This window comes from Elgaria multicarinata, chromosome 11 (assembly GCF_023053635.1).
Source record: "Elgaria multicarinata webbii isolate HBS135686 ecotype San Diego chromosome 11, rElgMul1.1.pri, whole genome shotgun sequence".
Taxonomy (NCBI): domain Eukaryota; kingdom Metazoa; phylum Chordata; class Lepidosauria; order Squamata; family Anguidae; genus Elgaria; species Elgaria multicarinata.
In genome coordinates this window covers 4132706-4153914 of record NC_086181.1, presented here as the reverse complement: position 1 = coordinate 4153914, position 21209 = coordinate 4132706, and the positions used below count along the sequence as shown (strand labels likewise).

General features: G+C 46.1%; 1 protein-coding gene across 4 annotated transcripts in view; it reads right to left on the bottom strand.

Annotated features, from left to right (window-relative positions):
* Positions 1-21209, bottom strand: part of KANSL1 (KAT8 regulatory NSL complex subunit 1) — a 179688-nt gene that overhangs the window by 6765 nt on the left and 151714 nt on the right. For 2 of the 4 annotated variants that reach the window (XM_063138704.1, XM_063138703.1), the window contains 7 exons: positions 16033-16218; positions 13844-14005; positions 13359-13516; positions 8502-8623; positions 6528-6585; positions 3205-3317; positions 2248-2494 (listed from right to left, as the gene is read on the bottom strand). In XM_063138704.1, the coding sequence (XP_062994774.1) occupies positions 2248-2494; positions 3205-3317; positions 6528-6585; positions 8502-8623; positions 13359-13516; positions 13844-14005; positions 16033-16218 (1046 nt within the window). The remainder of the gene's footprint in view (positions 1-2247; positions 2495-3204; positions 3318-6527; positions 6586-8501; positions 8624-13358; positions 13517-13843; positions 14006-16032; positions 16219-21209) is intronic. The other 2 variants (XM_063138705.1, XM_063138706.1) reach the window with 2 other exon arrangements.

The window sequence follows — 21209 nt, the reverse complement described above, 5'->3', positions numbered from 1 at the left end:
TCATCGAATTTGATCTGGTACCCTTTGAGAATGATGTTCAGCATCCATGAGTTCAATGTGATGCTTTCCCAAGCTTGTAAAAAGAGGAGTCAAGCACCAAAGGTCGTGGTGGTCTGCTCTGTTATGGTCCGTATGGGGGCTAAGTCAAAGGCACTGCTTCTTCCCAAAGTCTGCCTGATGTCGAGAAGACTGGTATCTAGGCAAAGAAGGATACTGTCACTTCCTCTGTGACTTGCTGTTGTCGAGGTTGATGATCGGGTTGGTATCTGGGCTGTTGAAAGTAGGAGTTTCGATTCCATCATCTTGGTTTATATTGCTGTTGCAGGACTGAAAATCCCATTTTCTTGGTAGTTGTGCGTGCTTTGTGGATTGTGTCCATAGCCTTCTCAGTTTCAGCATTGAAGAGGCCCTCTCCATCAAAGGGTTCTCTATCTGATCCTCAGATAGACACCTGATTCTCAGATCCTCTATCTGAGATCGCAACTCTTGGCTCAAACCTGCATATCGTAGCCACACATGCCATCTAACCACTACAGCCCCCATCATTACCTTTGTGTCGCAATCAGCTTGATGCCTAGCGGTATTAAGTCGTTGCCAGGCAATTGTGTGGCCTCTGCCTCCACCCATCTGTCCTTGTCGGTGTCATGTCTCCCAGCTCCCCCTCTGACATTGACCCTACTGGTCTCAGTAGCGAGGTCGGTACCAATGTACTCGATCTCGACATATGGAAATTTAAGAGCAGATGCGGCAGTGGTGGAGACACTGATTTTTGCACATCCTTCTTTTTCTTCTTTTTCTGCATTTCAGACATTTTGGGCGTCCGGGCATTTTTGATATTTTTTTTGCCACAGACAGTGTCAAAGTTTGGCCACAAGTGGGAGGTAAGTTGGTTCTGCCCACAGTTAAGAGTCACACGCTCTCTAACTGGTGACTTGTCGGCCGGAGCAACATGGAAAGGCCCATTATTTTCTTCACAGTGACGCTTTTGTGGTGATTCGGCTCGTCCCATCACCAAACTCAAAGACGTGGCCATTTTTGAACACTGTTTGTCAGCAATCACGTGGGGCATACCGGCGGCCTTCAGGGCTTTCTCCCACAACACCACCCTCAGACAATCTGCTCTGTTTTTGCACATCTGCTTAGTGAAGGACGTGCAGTGATGACACGTCTCAACATGCCCTTTCCCCAAGGCAGACGACACAAAGTGAGTGACCGTTTGTGGGGGGAAGCTCGCTCCCGTACCTTACACACTTTCTAAAGGGTGCTTTAACAGCGATACACTCATAGGGCGATCTGCAACCAATGATCACAATCAGATAAACCAAACCGAGATAAATAAAAAACCAAAAAGAAGGAATCAACGAGAAGAGGAAAAGATAGAATAAAATCGAACAATTTCCTCAGAAAAGTAGACAAAAACTTCTGGAAGGCCCTTCGTGTGATGCTGCCACAATGGTGGCCGATGAAGAACTGAGGGTTAGGACACGAGCAGCTGCAGCAGGGGGTGGGGCCACGCCAAAACGGCTTTTTATTGCATTTCTGTTATGTTTGTATTTTTGCCTGTATTTTGTGTAATGATTGTGTGGTATGTGTGTCTGTGATGTTTGAAACAATACAAATCATTAAAGGGGGGGGGGAGTTTTCCTCAGCTATTGGAAGTGCCCGGAGTGAGCTCCGTGCAGGTGCAGAGCCCATACGCGTGATGTGTAGAGACCTATAATTACAACACGTTCTCCTTTGGATGCCTACTTGATTTCTTTCTCCATCTCAAGAACCCTGTCAGCATTTTTTGGTTTAAATCAAGGAAGGCGTTACTATGTGCCCAGTAATAAATTAATTTCCAGGCCTGGTATTATCTCACACACACAGTGATTCTGTTACCATTCCCTGTCCTTTCTAGAGAGTTTATATTCAAGGACAACCGGGTCCTCATTAATTTGTTCTATTCCACCAGATTTCAGTTTCACCCATATATCTATGCTCTTGTTGACAACAACCACTCCATCTCTCCCACGTTAGCTCAGATAACTCTAACATTAGCATAAACCCAGCTATATATTGAGTACACTTATACATTAGTTAGTTCTTCAGATAATTAACACTATTGTTTAGATAACTATTATACATGTAATAATGTAAATGGAAGGCAGGCAATAAGTCAACATGGCCCATTAACTATTAACATCTGCAATGTGAAGCAAGTTCATGGATCCCTCCTTAACACTGAGAAAGAAATCTACCACTCACCTGTTCATCAAGGCCAGATTCTGGTGTGGAACAACGTGTGTCCTCAGTGGACAGATGCCGCACGGAATCTCGGGATAGAGGGGTGTGGGGGCCAGAGAACAGGTCTGGGCTGATGGGACTGCGCGGAGAGTGGGTGTGGGAGAAGTCAGAATGTGAATAGCAGTTCCCAACATCGGGTGATGCTGGTTGTGGGGTTGATGGGTTCCCCAACTGTGGGGTTGTCCGTCCATCTGTTGATCGGTAAGACCTGGAATTAAAGTGGCATCTCTGTTTTACATGTTAAAAGCCAAACTAACAGACATTTTATTCAGAGACTCAAAAGCACCCAAAGGCCATCAACATTTGGCAAAACTCCTTAGTTCTCTCACACCCCACTGTAACTAAACCCAAATTTCTCATAACAGAAACAAGTTCATGTATTTCCCAGATGTACCTCAGCCTCCATATCCCTCCTCCACTTTTTCTGTTGTCTTCCTTGTGTTGAAGTTTAGATGTACCTCAGCCTCCATATCCCTCCTCCACTTTTTCTGTTGTCTTCCTTGTGTTGAAGTTTAGAGTGTAAACGCCTCGGAGCAAGGCTATCCTCTTACGCTTTGTAAGCTGCCATGCCCCCACAAGCCATGTAGGGTTTTCAAAGCCAATAGCTTTTAATAGCTTTTAATCACTTGTCATTGTTCCCAGAATATAACGTTCCCAAATTTAGGCCCCATATTCTGGGCCAACTGCAGTTTCTAAAGGTAGCCGCTCTTGCTAGCCTAATACGTTTTAGGCACCTTTTATAGCTCCAGAGGGCCTCCTCCACTGGCTCTTCATTTGCTCACCCAACAGAACCTCAGAGCACCTCCACAGAGATACTGCCTGTATGGCCATGCAAAGGAACAGTGAAGAACAACCACCCATCATAAAGCCATTTGGGCTTACAGGGCACCACATTGCTGAAGCAGCAGCCAGCCTTACCTGCTGCCCCGCCGCTGAGGTGGCACACTTGTACTCCACAGCCACCGCGCCCGCTCCATTTCTTCGCACTTGGCATGGAGAGTGGCAAAGGCTGCATCAGACAGATCCTCTATCTGGAAGAGCAATTATAGAAAGTGAGCACTGCAATAGTTCCTGATGTTTCACTGATTAGCAGGGCACTGCCTGGGACTTCATAAAGATGTCGGACACCTTCCCCCGCCCATCCCAGAAGAGTCTGTCCAACGCATCCTTAACTTTCTGTGCAGGTGTTGCGGGGAGTGACAGTCAGACAACTCCAGGAATGTCTGAATACACATACTTGGTGTAATTTAACGTGGACTCACACTGATTCATCCAATTCAAAATCCACCCTCTCCACACAACAAATCCATAAAGCGTGACACAACCTGGCCATAGAACAGTCTTCTCATTTCGGTCTTATATCAGGATCCATTTTTAGGAGGTGATGAGGTGTGTGGCAGGAAGACCACCTTCATGCACTGAAAACTGATCTGGCCTACTGAAAGACATGTCTGGAACTCCCCGCCCTTTACCAAGCCAAGTGAGTTTACAATCACAAGCCATGATTTTGCAAAGCATATGGATATTCTATTTGTGAGCTCAAGCAGGTCATCTCCATATCACTTAATTGCAATAAAAGGATTTGTTTCTATGTGGATGTCCCTCAGCATAATCATTCTACCAAAAACTCCAGGTATTGCTGTTATTCACTTGGCTGGCAATGTATGAAACTAAACGCAATTTTGATCCAAGGACAGCCAAGTTCTATATACAAAATATGTTTTACACATACAACATATGCCCGTGTTTGCTTATACTGAGGGGCGGGGCGGGGATTAAGCTTCCAGATGCCCAGAAATCTATTTATAGAGCCCAACAGAATTGGAAGCCAAAGACTCAAGTTGGCTATGCCTAAGAGTACTCCTGAAGAAGGTATCTGAAAAGTGACGGGCTCAAATATATTTCAGTGTATATAGAGGCTCCTCCCTGTTTTCTCTGCATTTCATGCTACCCCTTTTTATATTGCATAATCTTATTTCATTGGCAAAAAAGCAGCAGGCTGTGAAAAAATAGGAGAGAGTACACGGAGGGGATCCTGGCTCATAAAAGAAGAGACATGTGTGACGCTGAAATGTCCTTTTCCTCCATGAGGAAGAATTATTATTTGTTATCCTTCTCTTCAGAAGGCCTAAAAACACTTCCTTCCCTACTGTAGGATTTTCCTCTTACTTACTCCAGAAATCACATTCTGCTCACCATGAACTCAGGAGACAAGAGGCTGAACTTATACAATCACTGCTGACTGATAAAAGTAATCGCATAGTGAAAACAGACACACAACACTCACTCTCCACTACAGTTTCTGTAACATACTCTTCACATGATTAGATTTATACTCAGCCACAAAGGTTCCTTCCTTAGGATTAGATTAAATTTGGCCACTTGGGGCACTTTCACAAGAAGCTTCATCATAGGTAAATGGCAAAACGCAGCAGATGGGTGACTTTTTCCCCACCATAAACAACAACAACAACATGTTGTTGTCTTGCTTTTTTTAATTTTTTTTGTTTTAACTGTTTTATTCTGTTTTTATTTTCATTTTACCTTGTACACCGCTCCGAAATTTTTTCAATGAGGAGCGGTATATAAATATTCTAAATAAATAAATAAATAAATAAATAAATAAAGTGACCACAACATCAAAACAAACCTCCTCCACTTCACCCCACTCCCTCCAAGGACAAGATCTCCCACAGGCAGCCCAGAAATCCTGTTTTGGCAGCCATCACCTCCACTGAAGACTAGGGCATGCCCTCACTTGCTCAGTTCCTTCCGGGCTCTGCAGGGCTGTGCAGAATAACGCCAGACACGTCTACACTGGAGAAGGCTAGTAGGGTGTGTGACAGCAGAGAAAGCGCTTCAAGTTGCAGTGCATGCAACTCTGCTTCCTCGTTGTGCGAGAAGTGAGTTCTTGCCTGGAGGAGAGCGGTGGCAGCGGCGGCAGCATCTGTGGCGCAGTGTCCCACAAGGCCAAAGGAGAGGCTCACGCCACTGCTTTCCAGTCGTCTCCCACCAAGACTGCCAAGGGTGCTTGCGCTCTAATGCAACGACACGGATCTCCAATGGGCCCGTGCTGCCAGTCCTTGCAGAGACGAGCTTGTTGAGACACCCAAGATCTGAAAAATGGTTCTCTGTCCCCACCACCCCCGTCTCTCTTCTTGCCCATAAGGAATGACCTAAAATTGGCCTGTCTATGCACAACCTGAGAGAGAGAAAATCCTCAAGGGACCATCAGTGTAGCAATTTCATAAATCTGCCCATTAGTTGAGGTAGGGAAATTGTCTGTCTTTGGGATGTGAGGGGGAGAAAGAGCAAGAAATTCTACTGTGTATCACAGTTAAGAACCCACTGGTCTGTGATGATCTCAAGAGGGAAGTATCAGCATGCTTGGGGAGAACACGGAGATTGCAAAAGTAAACCCCCCACCCCCAAATAGTTAAAAACCTAAACAAAAGTAGGGAGCAGCCTCCCGGCCCCGAAAGACAGCAGAAAAACTGGACTTATTCTGTAGCCATGGAATGTAGCATGATTGTTGGAGAAGTAGCCTCTTTCTGAACAGATTCAAGGGGGAAGTGTCACAACCTCCAGGCCTCTTTCTGCCCTTTGCACCCAATTTATCAGCCTCAGGATGCGAACAAGTCTGGGTTTTTAGTGCTGTCTTAATTTTCTGGGTTTAAGACAACTTTCAGGTCTGAGCCTGAAAGTCTGTGGACCCTCTAACGCCTCCCCAGATCCCACAGAAACATTACAAACTGGGGCCAGTAGGCTTTTGGGGGGGGGGGTTGGGGGTTGGAAGTGAAGCCATTTCCATGGCGATCAGAGTATGGCTTTTAATTACTAAGCAAGGCCGGCCCTGCATTACCAGCTCTCCCCAGGAAATGCTAGACAAAGCTGGTGGGCGCGCATCTGGACTTTACCCCAGTACTTTTTGAGAAAGCAACAGCAGTTCCAGGGAAGTACAATTCCACTTTCCATTCCGTCACCAGAATGACCTCTAGGCAGGTACTCCCACTTCCACAGAATGGTGCTAGGCTGCCTGAGAGACATCTCTTCCTTGGATGGAGGAGGGGAATTTGTCATTTACAATACAGGAAAAGTCACCAACATGCTCGATTTTGCTGATCTCCTTTGGTTAAAGATCATCTTGTGCATCTAAGAGCCTAGCATTTATATTGCAAGTCTGCATGTGCCCAGTATTTCACACATGGGATTGTGCAGAGGCCACAAAGGAGAACAATTACCTCTTCGTTGTCTTCATCTGGGTTCACTTTCAGAGCACCGATGTCCACAACGCGCCAGCTGCAACACAGGTTAGCAAAAGAACAGTCAGCCACACGTCCTGGCATGAAGTACAGCAAGAGCAGCCAGGCAAGGGACAGGTGGCTTGGAGGAAACCCCACTGGAAATGCTTCCCTGGTTGTGGGGGAGGTTATTTTATCACATTTATATCTCGCCCTTCATGCAAGGAGCTGAAAGGCGTCTTTCCATTGTGCCTCAGAACAACCTTAGCAAGTCCGTGAGACTTCGGCAACGACGTGCCAAGGCCACGCGAGGGGGCGTTCAGGACCAAGAAGGCCCTTGCAGCCCTTCCCCTACTGCCTTCACCAGCACCCAATGCCCTAGAGAGCCAGTTCTCGTCTCCAAGCAGGCCGTCTCACCTGCTTAGGTTGAAAGCAATTTTCTGGGTTTCCCAACTAAATCAAAACTTTATCTGCTCCGGAACCCACAAGCAGCAGCCTCATCTCAAACTGCTGCTTAATACCAGGCCACCCTCTCTGCCTACTCATTGTCATCATCTGCTTCAGAATCCTCCAACCTGGCACCCTCCAGATGCGTTGGGCTACAGATTCCATCATTCCCAGCCAGCCAGGCCATTCAGGCACCTCCAGTTTGTAATGGGGAAGGCTGACCTACTCTGACCAGCAGCAGCTCTTCAAAGGGAGAAGCGTGTTGTTGTTGTTGTTGTTGTTGTTACTGGCCCTGAACAGAGGCATTTCCCAGCCTTGCAACTCATGGTTGCTTCTAAAAAGACTATCTCCCCACCCACCCCTTTTTTTAAAAAAAAGATTACTTGAGTTAGGACTAAGCCAAAATGCCTCCCATCCGCAATTGGCAAAAAAAGTAGGAGCCAGGAGAGAACGAAACAGGAGTCAACGTTTCAGGGACAAGGCTACCAATGCCTCCTGGTAGTTGCCAATCACACACACCCCCGCGAAGCCCCCCTCACTGAGACACTGTGGCTGCTGCTCAGAAGAGCTGCCCAACACCCATTGGGAAGCACAGGCACCCACAATACAGAAAGGGAGAAGCAGTGCATCGCTTCAGGCCTCCTTTCTCCCCTGAGCATCCACCCCACTCTTAATTCAGCTGCAGGTTTTCCTATGTGAATGATTGACCCAGCGCTAGCGAGCACTTTAGCCAGAGATTAAAACATAGAACTTCCTAAATGCAAAACATGCAGACTCCCAGCCAAGAGGTTCAGCCTCATGGCTTCTTCCTGCTACAGGGCTAGAAATGGCAATATCCAACCTACACGTAGTGCCCTGGACACAGTGAGCAAGCACCCCACCCAACCTGTAACTGCTAACACACACAGCCTTCCTAATAACCATTCCCATCCTTCCTCTGAAACATGCAAACAAGGTAGTATTCTGATCCTTACTCCAGGTCAAGCTGCTAGTCCTTATGAAATTTCTCTCCAACTGGAAATGAGGCCACTGCCTCTCCTATTTAGTGATGAAAAGCACCCTGAGCAACAGGGAATTTTATAAGGAATATTAGCTACATTCCCTCAGCTCTCCCGCCACCCTCCCAATTAAGGCTGGGGTCCTATGCTATAGTTTACTTCGTAGAATGCTTAATCTGACCCTTATCTATCTATTTGGAAGTTGCTCAGAGTCTAGGCACACTCAGAGGTTCTCAAACTGTGGCCTGCAAGCTCCATTCATGTGGTCCCCCAGAAAACTGTAGAAAGGCAAGACTAAAATATGAAATATGTATTTATTTCAAATTATTTATTCAAAATGTATGTGGCTTGATTTGTAGAACAAAAAAGTGTATGAAGTAGTCCACCGAGATCCACAGCAATTTTCAAGTGGTCCATGGGGTGGGGGGGAGGTAGGCGAGGTTTGAGAACCACTACCCTACACCATGCAACTAGATTTCAAGAAGCAGGGAGAATATGAAGGCTGAAGATGCTAAGTCACTGGACATACCTTGGTGTAAGGATTTCCTTGTACTGCAGCTTTTCTACACGGGTTGTTGCAGCAACAGACATAGGGATGACAATGTTGTTAATGTCAAAAGAGCTTTCCCCTCTCCTCCTCCTTGGCTGCTGCTACAAAACAAACACAGAACAAAAAGAATGAGATGAAGAGGAAATAATTCCAAGACCAGCCAGAGACACTAAGCAAGGAGGGTCCCCGTTCTGGTGTTTGTCCAGTGCTGAAGGAGACCCAAGAGCTTGAGTCACAGAAAACACACCCGAAGAATTTGGTACTACGGGCTTTCAAGGCAAGCCCTGAAAGCAGTTTTCCCAGCTCTGCTGCTAGGAACGCTAAGCAGTTCAGCACTAAGGAGGTACTCTGGGGAATTTATTGCTCCTTATTGATTAAAATGTTTTCCAGGGAATTTAGGCTGATGTCTTTCGGCATCCCCACACTTAGTGCAGCCCACAATGAAGAAGTGAGTATCTCTACCATTTGGTGCGGTTACATACTTGTGGGTCTGTTTACCAAATGCTTATCCCGGAATAAGAGCTCCCTGAACTCACTTGACCTCTAGCTTATTTAAATATGCAAGGGGCAAATGACAAGAAATTAGCTGCCACAGGCAAGGTCAGGGCCCATCTCACTTCCGTCGGCAGCCCAGGTTAAGCAAGCATATCAAACAGCGGCAGGGCCTGCCCATCTTTGATCAACAGAATCCACAGCTATGAAATGACGCAAGGGCAAGGGCGTGAGGCCAAATCAGGAGGAGGATCCTGGGATCATTTCTGAATAGCAATTGTAGGCTGCAAGCTCTCTCTTGCGGAGTGGGCACCTCGTACACCTGAAAGGAACAGCATTTAGTAAGGTGGGTGGGGAAAAGTGGCATGCCTTAGGCCATCTCTATAGTAAAGACAATCTGGGCCCAGTGTTGCAGAGAGAGAGAGAGAGAGAGGGAGAGAGAGGGGGAGAGAGAGAGGGAGAGAGAGAGAATCACCCTCCCTCCTCATAATCTTTGGAGTTCTCTGCCATGTCCCACACAGTGTGATTATTAACGGAGCATGTCCAAAGTTCCTGTGTATTTGAAAAAGAAGGCTAAATAGGGCACGGGGAGGCAAACAGCCCTCCAGACACTCTGGAGTACAACTTCCATCATGTTCTATGGTAAGGGATTGTGGGAGTTGCAGTCCAAAATGTCTTGAAAGGTACCAGGTTGCCTACCATTCTCCTAAAACTCCACACTTGTAGACATTTCTCTACACCTCCTAATATCCATAGCAACAAAGGGTGTTTAGATATTCTCACCAGCTGATGCATAATCTTCACAGTGCATGGCTGGGGGATCTGCCTCTTCCCCAAGAGTCCACTTCAAGAACATCTTGCTTGGCTATACCATCCATGCACCAATGTGTTCCGTATTTTCATGGTAGAGAAACACAGGGAGGTATCCCTGGCAGCTTCTCCATGGTTGCAACTGTCCCTGTTCCATTCCTAAGCAGTTTTCCAAAGTCCTGTTATGCCTTGCTTCTGCTCTCCCCATTTCAGCAGGGTCTTTTAGTGAATCTGCATTCCACCGCCGCCACCCGCCCCTCCCAAGCAGAATTACAGAATCTGTTCTGTTGCTAAGTGTACTTCATATATCCCCTTCGTTTAGAACTGCGAACATAGAATCCCCCCCCCCCTTGCTCTAAGGGCTGAGAGTGCAGATTACAAAGCATTCAGATTTTGTTCTAACCTCAAGGATCCCAAGAGGAAGGTTTTAAGTTACGACTTCTCCAAAGTCATCTAGGAAAAGCTCTGTGGCTCTATGGGGAAATTTTAAACCAAGTCTTTTTACATTTTAAGCTCTTACAAGTTGTGCCTAACTTGGAAGGTTCTTAGGATGGAAATTAGACATGGAAAAACTACCACCAGCAGCGCAAACAACAACAAAACAATAATAAAAAAAAACTTTATAGAGGCGGCTCACGATTTACCATTGTCTCAGTGTTCTCCTTCCCCCCCTCAATATGAATAAGGTAGATTTAACTGGACAAAAACTGAATACATGCATCTACTGCTGTTAAAACTACACTTTGATCACAGGATGATTGAGAGAAGAGATTAGCTGCGAGAGGTGCTGCTGCATGTGCACCAGGGGGTTTACTGGACCTCATTACATGCAGCCTAGTCATGTTGGGGAATAGGATTGTTACACACACAGAACTTCTGGCACTGATTGGCTAAGCAAAAGTCACCTGATATGCATCAGTGGGTCCTCTATTATTTAGGCACCTGAGAGGTCCAATGAAGTACAGACCAAGCAAGAAGGAGGTGCAAACTTCCTGAACAGTACAGCAGCTCCCTCCTCTACTTGTATTTTTATATTTTAATAGAGGACAAAGGTAAACATGTATAAAATCCCAATAGTGTTTATCATAGTATTTACATGAGAAATGCAGTAAACTCTGCTGTTTACACCTGCCTGAATGAACGACAATAAGTTAACTTGTTTAATCTCCTCAATGTGAGATTTAAATCCTAGCCTTTCTTGAGGGCTTCCAGGTTTAATATTTTTAAAACTCACCCCCAAAATTGAGCTTTAAAAATAGACCTCTTCTACCCTTAGCAGCAGCAGCACAGAGAGAAGCCCAACTTTTCTTCCTGCTGTGCAACTGCTTCTGGGCATAGGAACCTCCCTCATGAATGGAATGCAGATTCAAAAGCCCTCAAGGGAAAAAAAGGAAAAAAAGAAGAAGCAAACATCTACAAACATCTACACAAAACCTCAATACCAGTTTAGCCAAGACACTGTGCTATTTCACAAAATTGCCACAATCCACTGTGGCTTATTTAAGCTTATCATGTCATCCGAACCCAACAAGGGTGGGTAGTTGGTTTGGTTCACAAACTACAAAGAACCTATGGGCTGCTTTAGGGTTGCAGATGTGTCACAAGCCACAGTTGCAGCTTGAATATTCAAAAGTCGCCTGCTCCACACCAGCACACACCATAACCCACCACAACTTAAATAAACAATGATAGGGTGCAGTGATCTAGCGAACTGGATCTGTCTCTAAGCAAAGCAAAGTCTCTGAGGAGAGAGGTAATTCTAGCTGAAGAGCAACCAAGAAAGAATGCCTCTTCCTACACACCTCTGTTGTACTCTATTTGAGCCCACAAGCTACCTCAAAGGAGTCCTCGTTGATGAGGTGCAGGTGAAAGGGCAATCCCAAAGGTGGTCTTCCTCAACCTAGTGCCCTCCAGAGGTGTCAGACTACAATTTCAATCAGCCCCGGCCAGGAAGGCTAATGGTCACGGATGATGGGAGTTGTACTCCAACACATCTGGAAGACACCAGGTTGGGGAAGGCTGCCCAACGGTATTGCAGGGTGCAACGGACCACTGCACCCCAATCATCATATTTAGCCAAGTCCAGGACATAAACGCAAGAAAGCCCCCAACTTTTCCTGTAACTTCTAGGGCTGTCACTGAAGTCCATAATTATCCTGTATCTGCCCTCTGCAAAAGGAAAGGCTTCCCTCATGGATGGGCCCTCCTCCTCCAGAATGTTGGGGATTCCTGCTCCCCTCCCCTCCCCAGCTCACCCCATTCAGCAGGGTCCCCTGACTCTCTGTGTAGTATTTTCAGGGGGCTGGAGGGGCTGCTGTGGGAAGGAGGGGGCTGGGAAGTCCACTTCCATGAGCACAGCGGATCCAGCTGTCTCTGGATCCAACCCCTATATTCATCCAGCTTGTAACGCTCAGTTGTATTAAGATCAAGCACCATTTTCCCAGGCAGGTTTGTATGGCAGAGGGAGGAAGGGGGCTGACTACCCAAGAGGCTCGGGGTGTGGGATGAGTGCAGGGCAGATGACACCTAACTGCAGTTTGCAGGCGATAGCATGATGACGCCTACGCTGTCCCAGCAGCATACGCTGACATTACGAGCCAGAAGAGAGCTCCCGGGAAATGGACACACTTTTCCCAAGTGCTTGCGAGAAAACTTAGAAATCCCAAACCAGCTTGCCCACCACTCACCAATCCTGGAACCTCAGGCTGTTCTGCTGAGTGAGCCAGGCTTGCCTCTGCTTCCTTCAGCCCAAGTCCACTGCTTCACCAACCCACCGATTCCCATCTTATTTATTTATTATTTTACATAACATCTTATTTGCTAAAAAGCCATCAAAGTGGTGCACAATAATGTAAAAGAACAAAAACTTCAAACAATAAAAAAGAACATTAAAAAGAATAAAGCATTAAAACGACACATTTTTTAAGGGCTAAATTGAAAAGATGCATCTTTTGACCCTTTCTAAAGACCATGAGAGTGGGCGGCATTCGTAATTCTTGAGGGACCGCATTCCATAGTCTGGGGGTGACCCAGGAGAAAGCCCTTTCACACGTGCCCAACAAATAGGCCTCTGCGTGTAATGTTGTTCTCCTGCATATCTTAATACTCAGGCAGGGTCAAAGCAAGAGAGGCAGCCTTTAGACAGCCAGGCCCTAAGCCATTTAGGGCTTTAAAGGGTAAAACCCACACACGGCACGGTGCCCCAGAAAGCAGCAGTGATGGCCGAAGCAAAGCCTCAGGACCCCCACCTGTTGGTGAAGGCTTTGGTGCAATCCCCTCGTTCCCAACTGTCAGCCAGCCTAAGCACGTGCAACTGAATTGCCTATTGCTTTCCTGCCGCCCGATCCTCGCTTCGGTTGCCTCTGCTTCCCCTGTCATTTCTCCCATACTGAATCTTAGATTGCAAACTGCCTGCGGCACGGACCTGTGCAGGGTGAAGGTGCTAAATGAAGGCACGCCCTGGCTCACGTCATGCTCCGCGTTGGGGAAAACCTCCGTGCCCGTAAGTGAGCGCCTCCTTCCCCAGGTACTTACCGACGCGCTGGAGGAGGTGCCGAGGGAGCCTGTGCTGGCAGGGGGGGTGGAGTTTTCAGAGGACGTGGACAGCTGCCGCACAAGGGGGCCGTGGGCCGTGGAGGCCATAGCGCTTGACAGGTAGCTCGGGCCTCCCATGTCCGTGTGGTGCTTCAACACTGCGCAAAAGGAGAGGAAAGGGAAAGGGGAAAGATGGTGAACGGAACAACAGATGCATTTTCACAAATCTTTGTGCCAACCTGTGAACAAGCCACCTACCTAAAAGAATCACAGAGAGCGCAAGGAAGAGAGTGGCCTGCCTCCAGCAGGACCTACTTCCCTGTAGGAAGAAGCTGTTAAAGCACACCAGAAGCAAGGCAGCAGCGCCTGACACCACGGCCCCCTTTAACTCCCCAGAAGCAGCAGGCACCCTTCTCCGCAGCTGGAGGGAACAGGAGTGCGAAAGCCCAGCTCTTCCCGGACAGACCTGGCTGTGGCCAGCCTACCTTCACTTCTCTCGGAGGAGCTGTCCCGCAACCGCTTTCTCTCATGAACTGGAGTCAGGATAAGCGAGCGCTCAGGCGCTCTCTCGGCCTTGGGAGCAGCCCTTAGATCGTCTAAGGGCTGCCTGTGTGCCTTGTCTGGCTCGATTTTGTGATGCGAGCAAGCTGAGGAGTGGAACAGAAAGAGAGCCATGAAAATGCCCTGCTTTCACCTCTCTTTCCTGGCCTTCAGGGCACAGCTGTCCCACAAGGGGCCCTGCTGCTGCAGAGATCCAGGAGAGCCCAGGAACTCGCACTCGCATTACGGCACTTTAAGGCCAGAAAAACACAGAGGTGCCATCTACAGCCATTGCCCCTAAGTGACAACCCACACCCACCCTGCTTCCTCCCCTGCGGCTTCCCCTCTGCTCTTACAGGTATAGTGCAAGTGTGGTTGCACTCTTCAAAGCTACTTGACCTGCCTCCTTCCTTTAGATCTGGTGGTGAGGTGCTGGAGTAGGAGGAAAGGAAGTGAGGCAGCCTCCCCTCAGCCACTGGAGCGCATGCAGCTATAGTGGCAATGGAGCATGAGGGCAGGGCAGGGAGGGTGGGCAGAGGGGAAGGGAGCAGCCGTTGCAGGACATAATTTGCAAAGCGAGCTGCAGTGCAGAACTCCTTAGCTGCATCCAGACTTCAAATGGCTTTTAAAGCCTAGCTTCCATTCTCCACAGCACGCTTCAGGCCCAAAAGTTTGGAAAACTGTACCAGTGGTTTTCTCTAGCGGGGCTGCAAAGGCAGTCACAGTTGGCTTTACTTGACCACCACGGTAAAACATTCTGGCAAATCAAGAACGGGGTCATGTGATATCCTCAATTTTAAGCGATAACCTACCTTTTCAGCTGCATCAATTCTATACATCACTCCTGATGCTCATATAGGAATGTCCACAGAAAATGGAGGAAGGGACATGCACACACTCATACTATATCTTGCCCTTGTACATTTAGGGACATGTAGCTTGGGCTTATTAATGCTGCGGTGGAACTGATTTTGAGTGCCAAAACATAGCCTCAAAGTATGCAAAAGAATAAGTGTGCCTCTAAGTATCAGTAAGCAACACATATCTAGGATGCTCCGACAGACATCCAGGTTTAGGTCCAAAAGAGTTTCCAGGTCAGACAGCCTAAGACCTGATCTGCTCCTGTCTTGTGAGGAGATGGGAGGGCAGGAGGCCTAGCTCAACGGCAGGACACATGTCTTTTGTATACTCAAGGTCACAGTTAAAAGGATCTCAAACAGCAGGATGAAGGGAAAACTCTTCCTGAAAACTGTTGAGCATTAGAACATACAAAGCACTGGGCTAGATGGAGCCATCATCCGGCTCAGAGCAAGAGACCCTTCCATCTTCAAGATGTGACATTTTCTTTCCCCTTCCCTCCCACTCTGCCACTGTCCTGCATTTTTAATCCCTTCAGTGCTTCATAATCTCTATTGTGTTTGTCTTTCCAGCAATCCCATGAGGTTACGTTCCTATTATTATTGACGCCGAGTGATGCCCAAGGCCATACAAGGGAGCTCCATAGCAAGAGGTGGGACTTGAGTCAAGAACCAGTGGGACTTGCTCTGTCCGGTGGACCACACTGGCTCTTGACTAGCACTATATACTTAGCTGCCCTACTGCCTGAGCTTGCACATTTGAGAGAGTCTTTAAAAGCCCATATTTAAATTGTACATATTCTGAGCTCTCTTCTCTGTGAGTGTACCTCACTGTAAAATATTTGACCAACTCTCCCCAACACCCACCCACCTACGAATTTAACTGAACTATGAACTAAAGCTACACAGCTGCTCTCCAGCACAGCTTATGTAAAATGGGACCCACTGCTAGAGGTCAAAGAAAGAGAAGGGGATACTGGGGCTCAAGTCTGCTTCAGAGTTACATCCACCAACCTGGAAGCCCTGCGGAGACATGCAGGGCCCGACTGTGCTGTTCGAGCAGGGGAAAGTACTGGGCTCATGCTCAGAGGCACTCTCATGTTTGCCATTTCACATGTTCCAAAGGCGAGTTCTACATTAGAACAATTCCCAAGGCAGAGCTCTGGCTCCTACTACAACCCATGTATAGAAATCACTCTGCTATGGGGCAAACAAGCAGGAGCAACTGGGTAGCTGCTGCCAATGAAAGACCAAAATTAAGATATGATGACACTTACTGGCTGCAGCTAAGAAGGTATTAACCAGCTTGTGGCGGTCCTTGCGCGCAGAGTCAGACAGACTGCCGGGAGGCATGGTGGGCCGGTGCTTCAACGTGAGCTTTTTGGGAGGCTTGATTTTCTCACAGGGCTTGCTCTGCAGTTGGGATTTCAACATGCTCTGGAAATGCAAGCTCATTGGTACATCTGCAGGAGAAGGCACACACGCGCCAATATTACTACATAGTCATCCAGAATAAAGGCACGCATTTTGAATGTGGAGTAACAGAGGCAGCCTCTTCAAATGCGTTTATCACATACATCTGGTGACTCATAGGTGACCAAGAAGGACAAGAGAGAGTGAGAAAACACCACCAGAGGCAGTTAGAACTGCCTATAAAGCAAAGAACGCCGGATTACTCAAGCAAGTATTAGTGGAGGTCAGGAAAAACCGTATCACAGATGTCTCCTAAGCCATGTGACCAAGGGAAAGACGGCCCTACAGTTAAAGCTTCTATGGATACCTAAAGTGCTGCATCAAGCAACCAAGAAAAAAATGCAGCAAATTACACAATTTAAGTACACTTGCATAGAGACTTAATCTTTAACAACATATCCTGCTTCCAGCATGCAGGCAGCTGTGTCACTGTTGATGTTTTTTATTGAATGGTTTTAACAAATATGTAACTTTTAGAACTGCTAAATTCCTTGCGCTGGCCCTGCTCTTGCGCACAAAGGCCAAGGGAGGGAGGGAAGGAAGGAAGGAAGGAAGGAAGGAAGGAAGGAAGGAAGGAAGGAAGGAAACACATCTATGTGAAGCTGTATGGTGGCTGGTTGCTAAGTACAATAAACTTGACTTGGACTTGTTGATGCATGTGGCAGTGGGAAGGGGGGTGGAGAGAGCTGCGCTTATCCATCTCCTTATATGAAAAATGAGACAAGCCAGGCACAGGAAAAACAGGGGAATAAGGAGGAGTCTAGAACAGCCAAGCTCTCTCTGGCGGCTAGCCAACCCTCACCCAGAACCACAGCCAACGGTGGCTTCTGACATAACCATTTTTACAGATCATCAGTCCACAAGTGACTCTTCCATACACTTTCAAAAGTAGCATTAACAAATTGGGAGTTTAAGGACCTGAGGATCAAGCCCATATGAAAGAGGTTGTGGTGTTTAGAGCATAAAACCCTGACTTTACATCAACTCACTAGCTACTAGTTCATTTCAGGCCCAAGTCAAGGTGCTTGGACTAAACTTTAAAGCCCTAAATCAGCCTTACCCAACCCGATGCCCTCCAGATGTTTTGGACCTTCGCTCCCATCAGCCCCAGCCCACATGGCCGATGGTCAGGAATGGCGGGAGTTATAGTCCAAAACACCAGGTTGGGGAAGGCTGCCCTAAATGATTTGGAGCTCAGATATCTGCAGGGCGAGCGTAGCCCAGATGTATTTACTTGTGCTTTCTGGCCAGATTCTGAAGTCCTGCACAAGGTTCTCCAGCCCTCAGAAGTTATGCGAGTGGAATCCACGTTTATGGAACCCCTCCTGAAGGCCAGACTGGTCCAGTCACTGCATCCCATTCAGTAGATAGCAAGAACCTGGATCTTCAAGTACATTTTAACATGCTCGTGCTATACTGTTTTTATATTGTGAACCGCCCAGAGAGCTTCGGCTATTGGGCGGTATAAAAATGTAATAAATAAATAAATAAATAAATAAAATAAATATTGGGATGCTGCATTTATTATAATACATATTTATGTATTTTATGCAATTTTACATTTGGATATTTTTATTGTTTTATTCTTTGAGGTTTCTATTTGGAATCTTCCCACTGGGACTGAAAGTGCTGGACGTGAAATAAAATAAATACACAAATAGATATTCATGAAATAAATACATGAAAATTATGTTCCACCTCTGGCTTAAGTCACCTAGAGCTTGTCCAGACCAGTGGCTCTCAAAGCAAGAGACAGGCCTCCTTAGTGACAAAGGAAGAGCCAGCCGGGGGGACTCAAGATCCCCACCCTCAATTTCCATCCCAGAATAGGTGAGTTGCCCACTTAAAAGGGAAACTCCCCAACCCTCCTGTATAAGATTGCTAAAGGGATTTAAGTTTCTGAGCCCTTATGAATGCAGGCACATGTTTGCAAACTTTTTCTTAGATTTTTATTTTAGGGGTCTTGTGCAAGTGTGCAGGACTGGCTGTCCGCTACTGAACCCTGCACAGCCGTAACACCCTCTGGCCAATTTCATGCTCCACTTCAATGCTTCCTAAGTAAAACTCCCACCACCTCCTGCATCAGATCGCAAAAAGGAAATAATGTTGAGCCCTTATGAAATGCGTTCACAATTTGCTGCTATTTGCTGCTTAGTCAAGCAAACCCACCCCCTAAAGCTTCACTTTTGACTCTCCCCACACCTTTGTGCTTGTCGCTTCCCTCCACTTGCTAAGAGTGACAGAGCAGTAAATATATGCAAATTTCAAGGCAGACAAGTGAAGCAGATTGCTAAAAAGACACAAATTTCATGGCACGCCGCTCTGAGATCTTAATGATATAGGGCAGGATATAAATGTTTTAAATAAATAAATAAATAAAACTGAAGGGGAAATTATGCAAATTTTAAGGCAGAGCAGCAAAACTGAAGGGGAAATTATGCAAAATTCCTAGCAGTGGACATTCATTCTTGCCCACTTGCACAGGACCAATTCTTTTAAAAAAAATAAAAAAGTGACAGGTATCTTTTCTTCAAAGTTTCTATGGAATTTTATTTTAAAAAATCCATCCTGACCTAGAGGACTCTGAGAAGGAATGGGGGAGAATGGTGGCATGCTAGCGAGATCATGAATAGCAGCTGTTTTTTTGCCACTCTTGCCAGGCGGCTCCCCAGCTGCTCCTGACAACCCACAATAAAAATCACCCTGAAGGGTTTGGATGTCAGAACAAGCCACCCTAAACAACCTTACTACAAGCCATGAAGTCTCAGGGAGACTTAAAAAAAAAAAAAAACATGACGGAAAAAACACTCCAGGTTTGGACTGAACCACCCCAAAACCACCCACAATAATAATAATCCACCATGGTTTAGCTAGGCATCCGAAACAAGGTCAATATGTTTGCTAGGTGCATAAAAATCAACGATTAAATTTCACTCCACCCTTCAGATTTAAATAATTAAAAAAAAAATGTTTTGATGGCAAATACTAACCTTCTCTTCTCTTAAATAATAACAAAGTAAATATAAAATAACCTAGATATAAGCATGTTAGCCCTACTGTTAATTTCTATACGAAATCAATGCTTCTTTCAGATATACCGAGTTAAAGAAGGGGTTTCTGCGTAAATGAAGAACCAATTTCATCATTTCACAAAAATGACTATTTACACTCTACCTACCAAACAAAAGCATTTTATTTCCACCTGATGAAAACAAACTGCTGTGGGCTCCCAGATCTTACTTCCACTATCAGTCACAGTCATTTCATTTTTGTTTGCTGTTTTGTTTTTGTGAGGATGGGGCTGGGCCAGGACAAAGGGAAAAGAACGAAGCAACACGGGAAGGAAGAGAAAATAATAACTGTGCGATGTACAGGTTGTTCCTATAAGACCACGCTTAACCTGGCAAACTGTCGTGGTTGCTGGTCGTATCTTATGGACAATCCCTCCTCTACAGGTTAAAAAAGAAAGGAAAGGGAAAAAAGGAAAACATGCAAAAGGCATACAGTGCGACAAAGAGATGCAAAAATGAATTAACAGTGTAAATAATATTTTAATTAGTTGTGCCTTAACATGCTTAGGGATCAGATCTGCATACTGTTTAGGAAAGATGTGATCTAATATCAATGGGAAATCTAACCACCCCAGCATTTTGTCTGGCAAGGAATCACAGGAATGTTAACCCCAACACTGATTGCCATGTTGCACTGGGGCAATGATCCTCAACATCCAGTATTCAGACTTGTGAGCGTGTTATATACACAACCATGCTCCATCCCTGTTCTTTCAATCCCTGTTCTTTCGATTTTTGTGGACCGCCCAGAGAGCTTTGGCTATTGGGCGGTATAAAAATGTAATAAATAAATAAATAAATAAATAAATCTGCTTGCCCATAAGCATGTATGATTGGGTTTTGCAAGCGACATCCACCTATCTTACATTGTGAGGGAGAAAGGAGTATCTTGGACAGGTGTTTGTTTGTTTTTTTGACTGGGGGAGACTGATGGGTTCTGCCCCCACCCAGACCTTGAAGTAGAAAAGAATTCACTGGACTTCAAGCAACACTCAGACACAACAATAACGACCAGGCACAAAACACTGAAGCAGAGGTTAGAGGACAAGAGAAGATTGTGAAATGTTATCTCCAGAGAGGCTAGCCTGGGACTGTTTTATGGTCTTTTTGGTGCCAGAGAAAAACCTTTCAATTTTCCCAGGCATTTTAATCTTAAGACATTTTCGTGCATTTTCTCTACTAGATTAATTTGTGTGGGCTGCTGCTGCCTTTATTTATTTCAGTTTTATACTGTAGTTAGCTTTGTTTTGTGTAATTCCTATCTATTTTATTTTTATAGTCTTAAATATTGATTGATAACCATCCAGATAATGTCAGTTGATGGGCTGTATGCAAGCATTGTTAATAAATCAATGAAATTGTTAACAAGGGCAGAAGCTTAAGGTAGAAAGGCAACAGGAGAGCAGCTGATGAGACAGTGTGAGTTGGGGATATTAATAGAAAGAAGCTTAAGTGCCAAGCTGAAAGGGGGAAGAATATACAGACACACACCGCAAGTGTATTCTGAACAATCGACAATTGTGGTTCCTTTGAACCACAGCTATGTACTAGACACAACAAGGGGAGGCGACTGCTGCTAGCCACAGAGTATACAGGTATCCAAGGGGGTGGCATTATGGGTGTGCGCTCTCTCTATCTGCATTTGTATCTGTATCTGCAGCTGTGTATGCATATACGAGGGAGAAAAGAAAGCACACTGCTCCTTTAAGACGAGTAATTCCCCCTGATCTGCCAGTCCAGCTGAAAACGCAACCATCTAGTTTACTCTTCCTCAAGATCCCTGCTACACTGCTAGCCAACGTCTGACTGCACCAAAACAGCATCGTGACCTGCTGAGTGAGGAACAGACAAGCATCTCTATCTAGCCAAGTATTTCAAAGCAGCCGGTCTCTCGAGGGCCCGCAGATGGC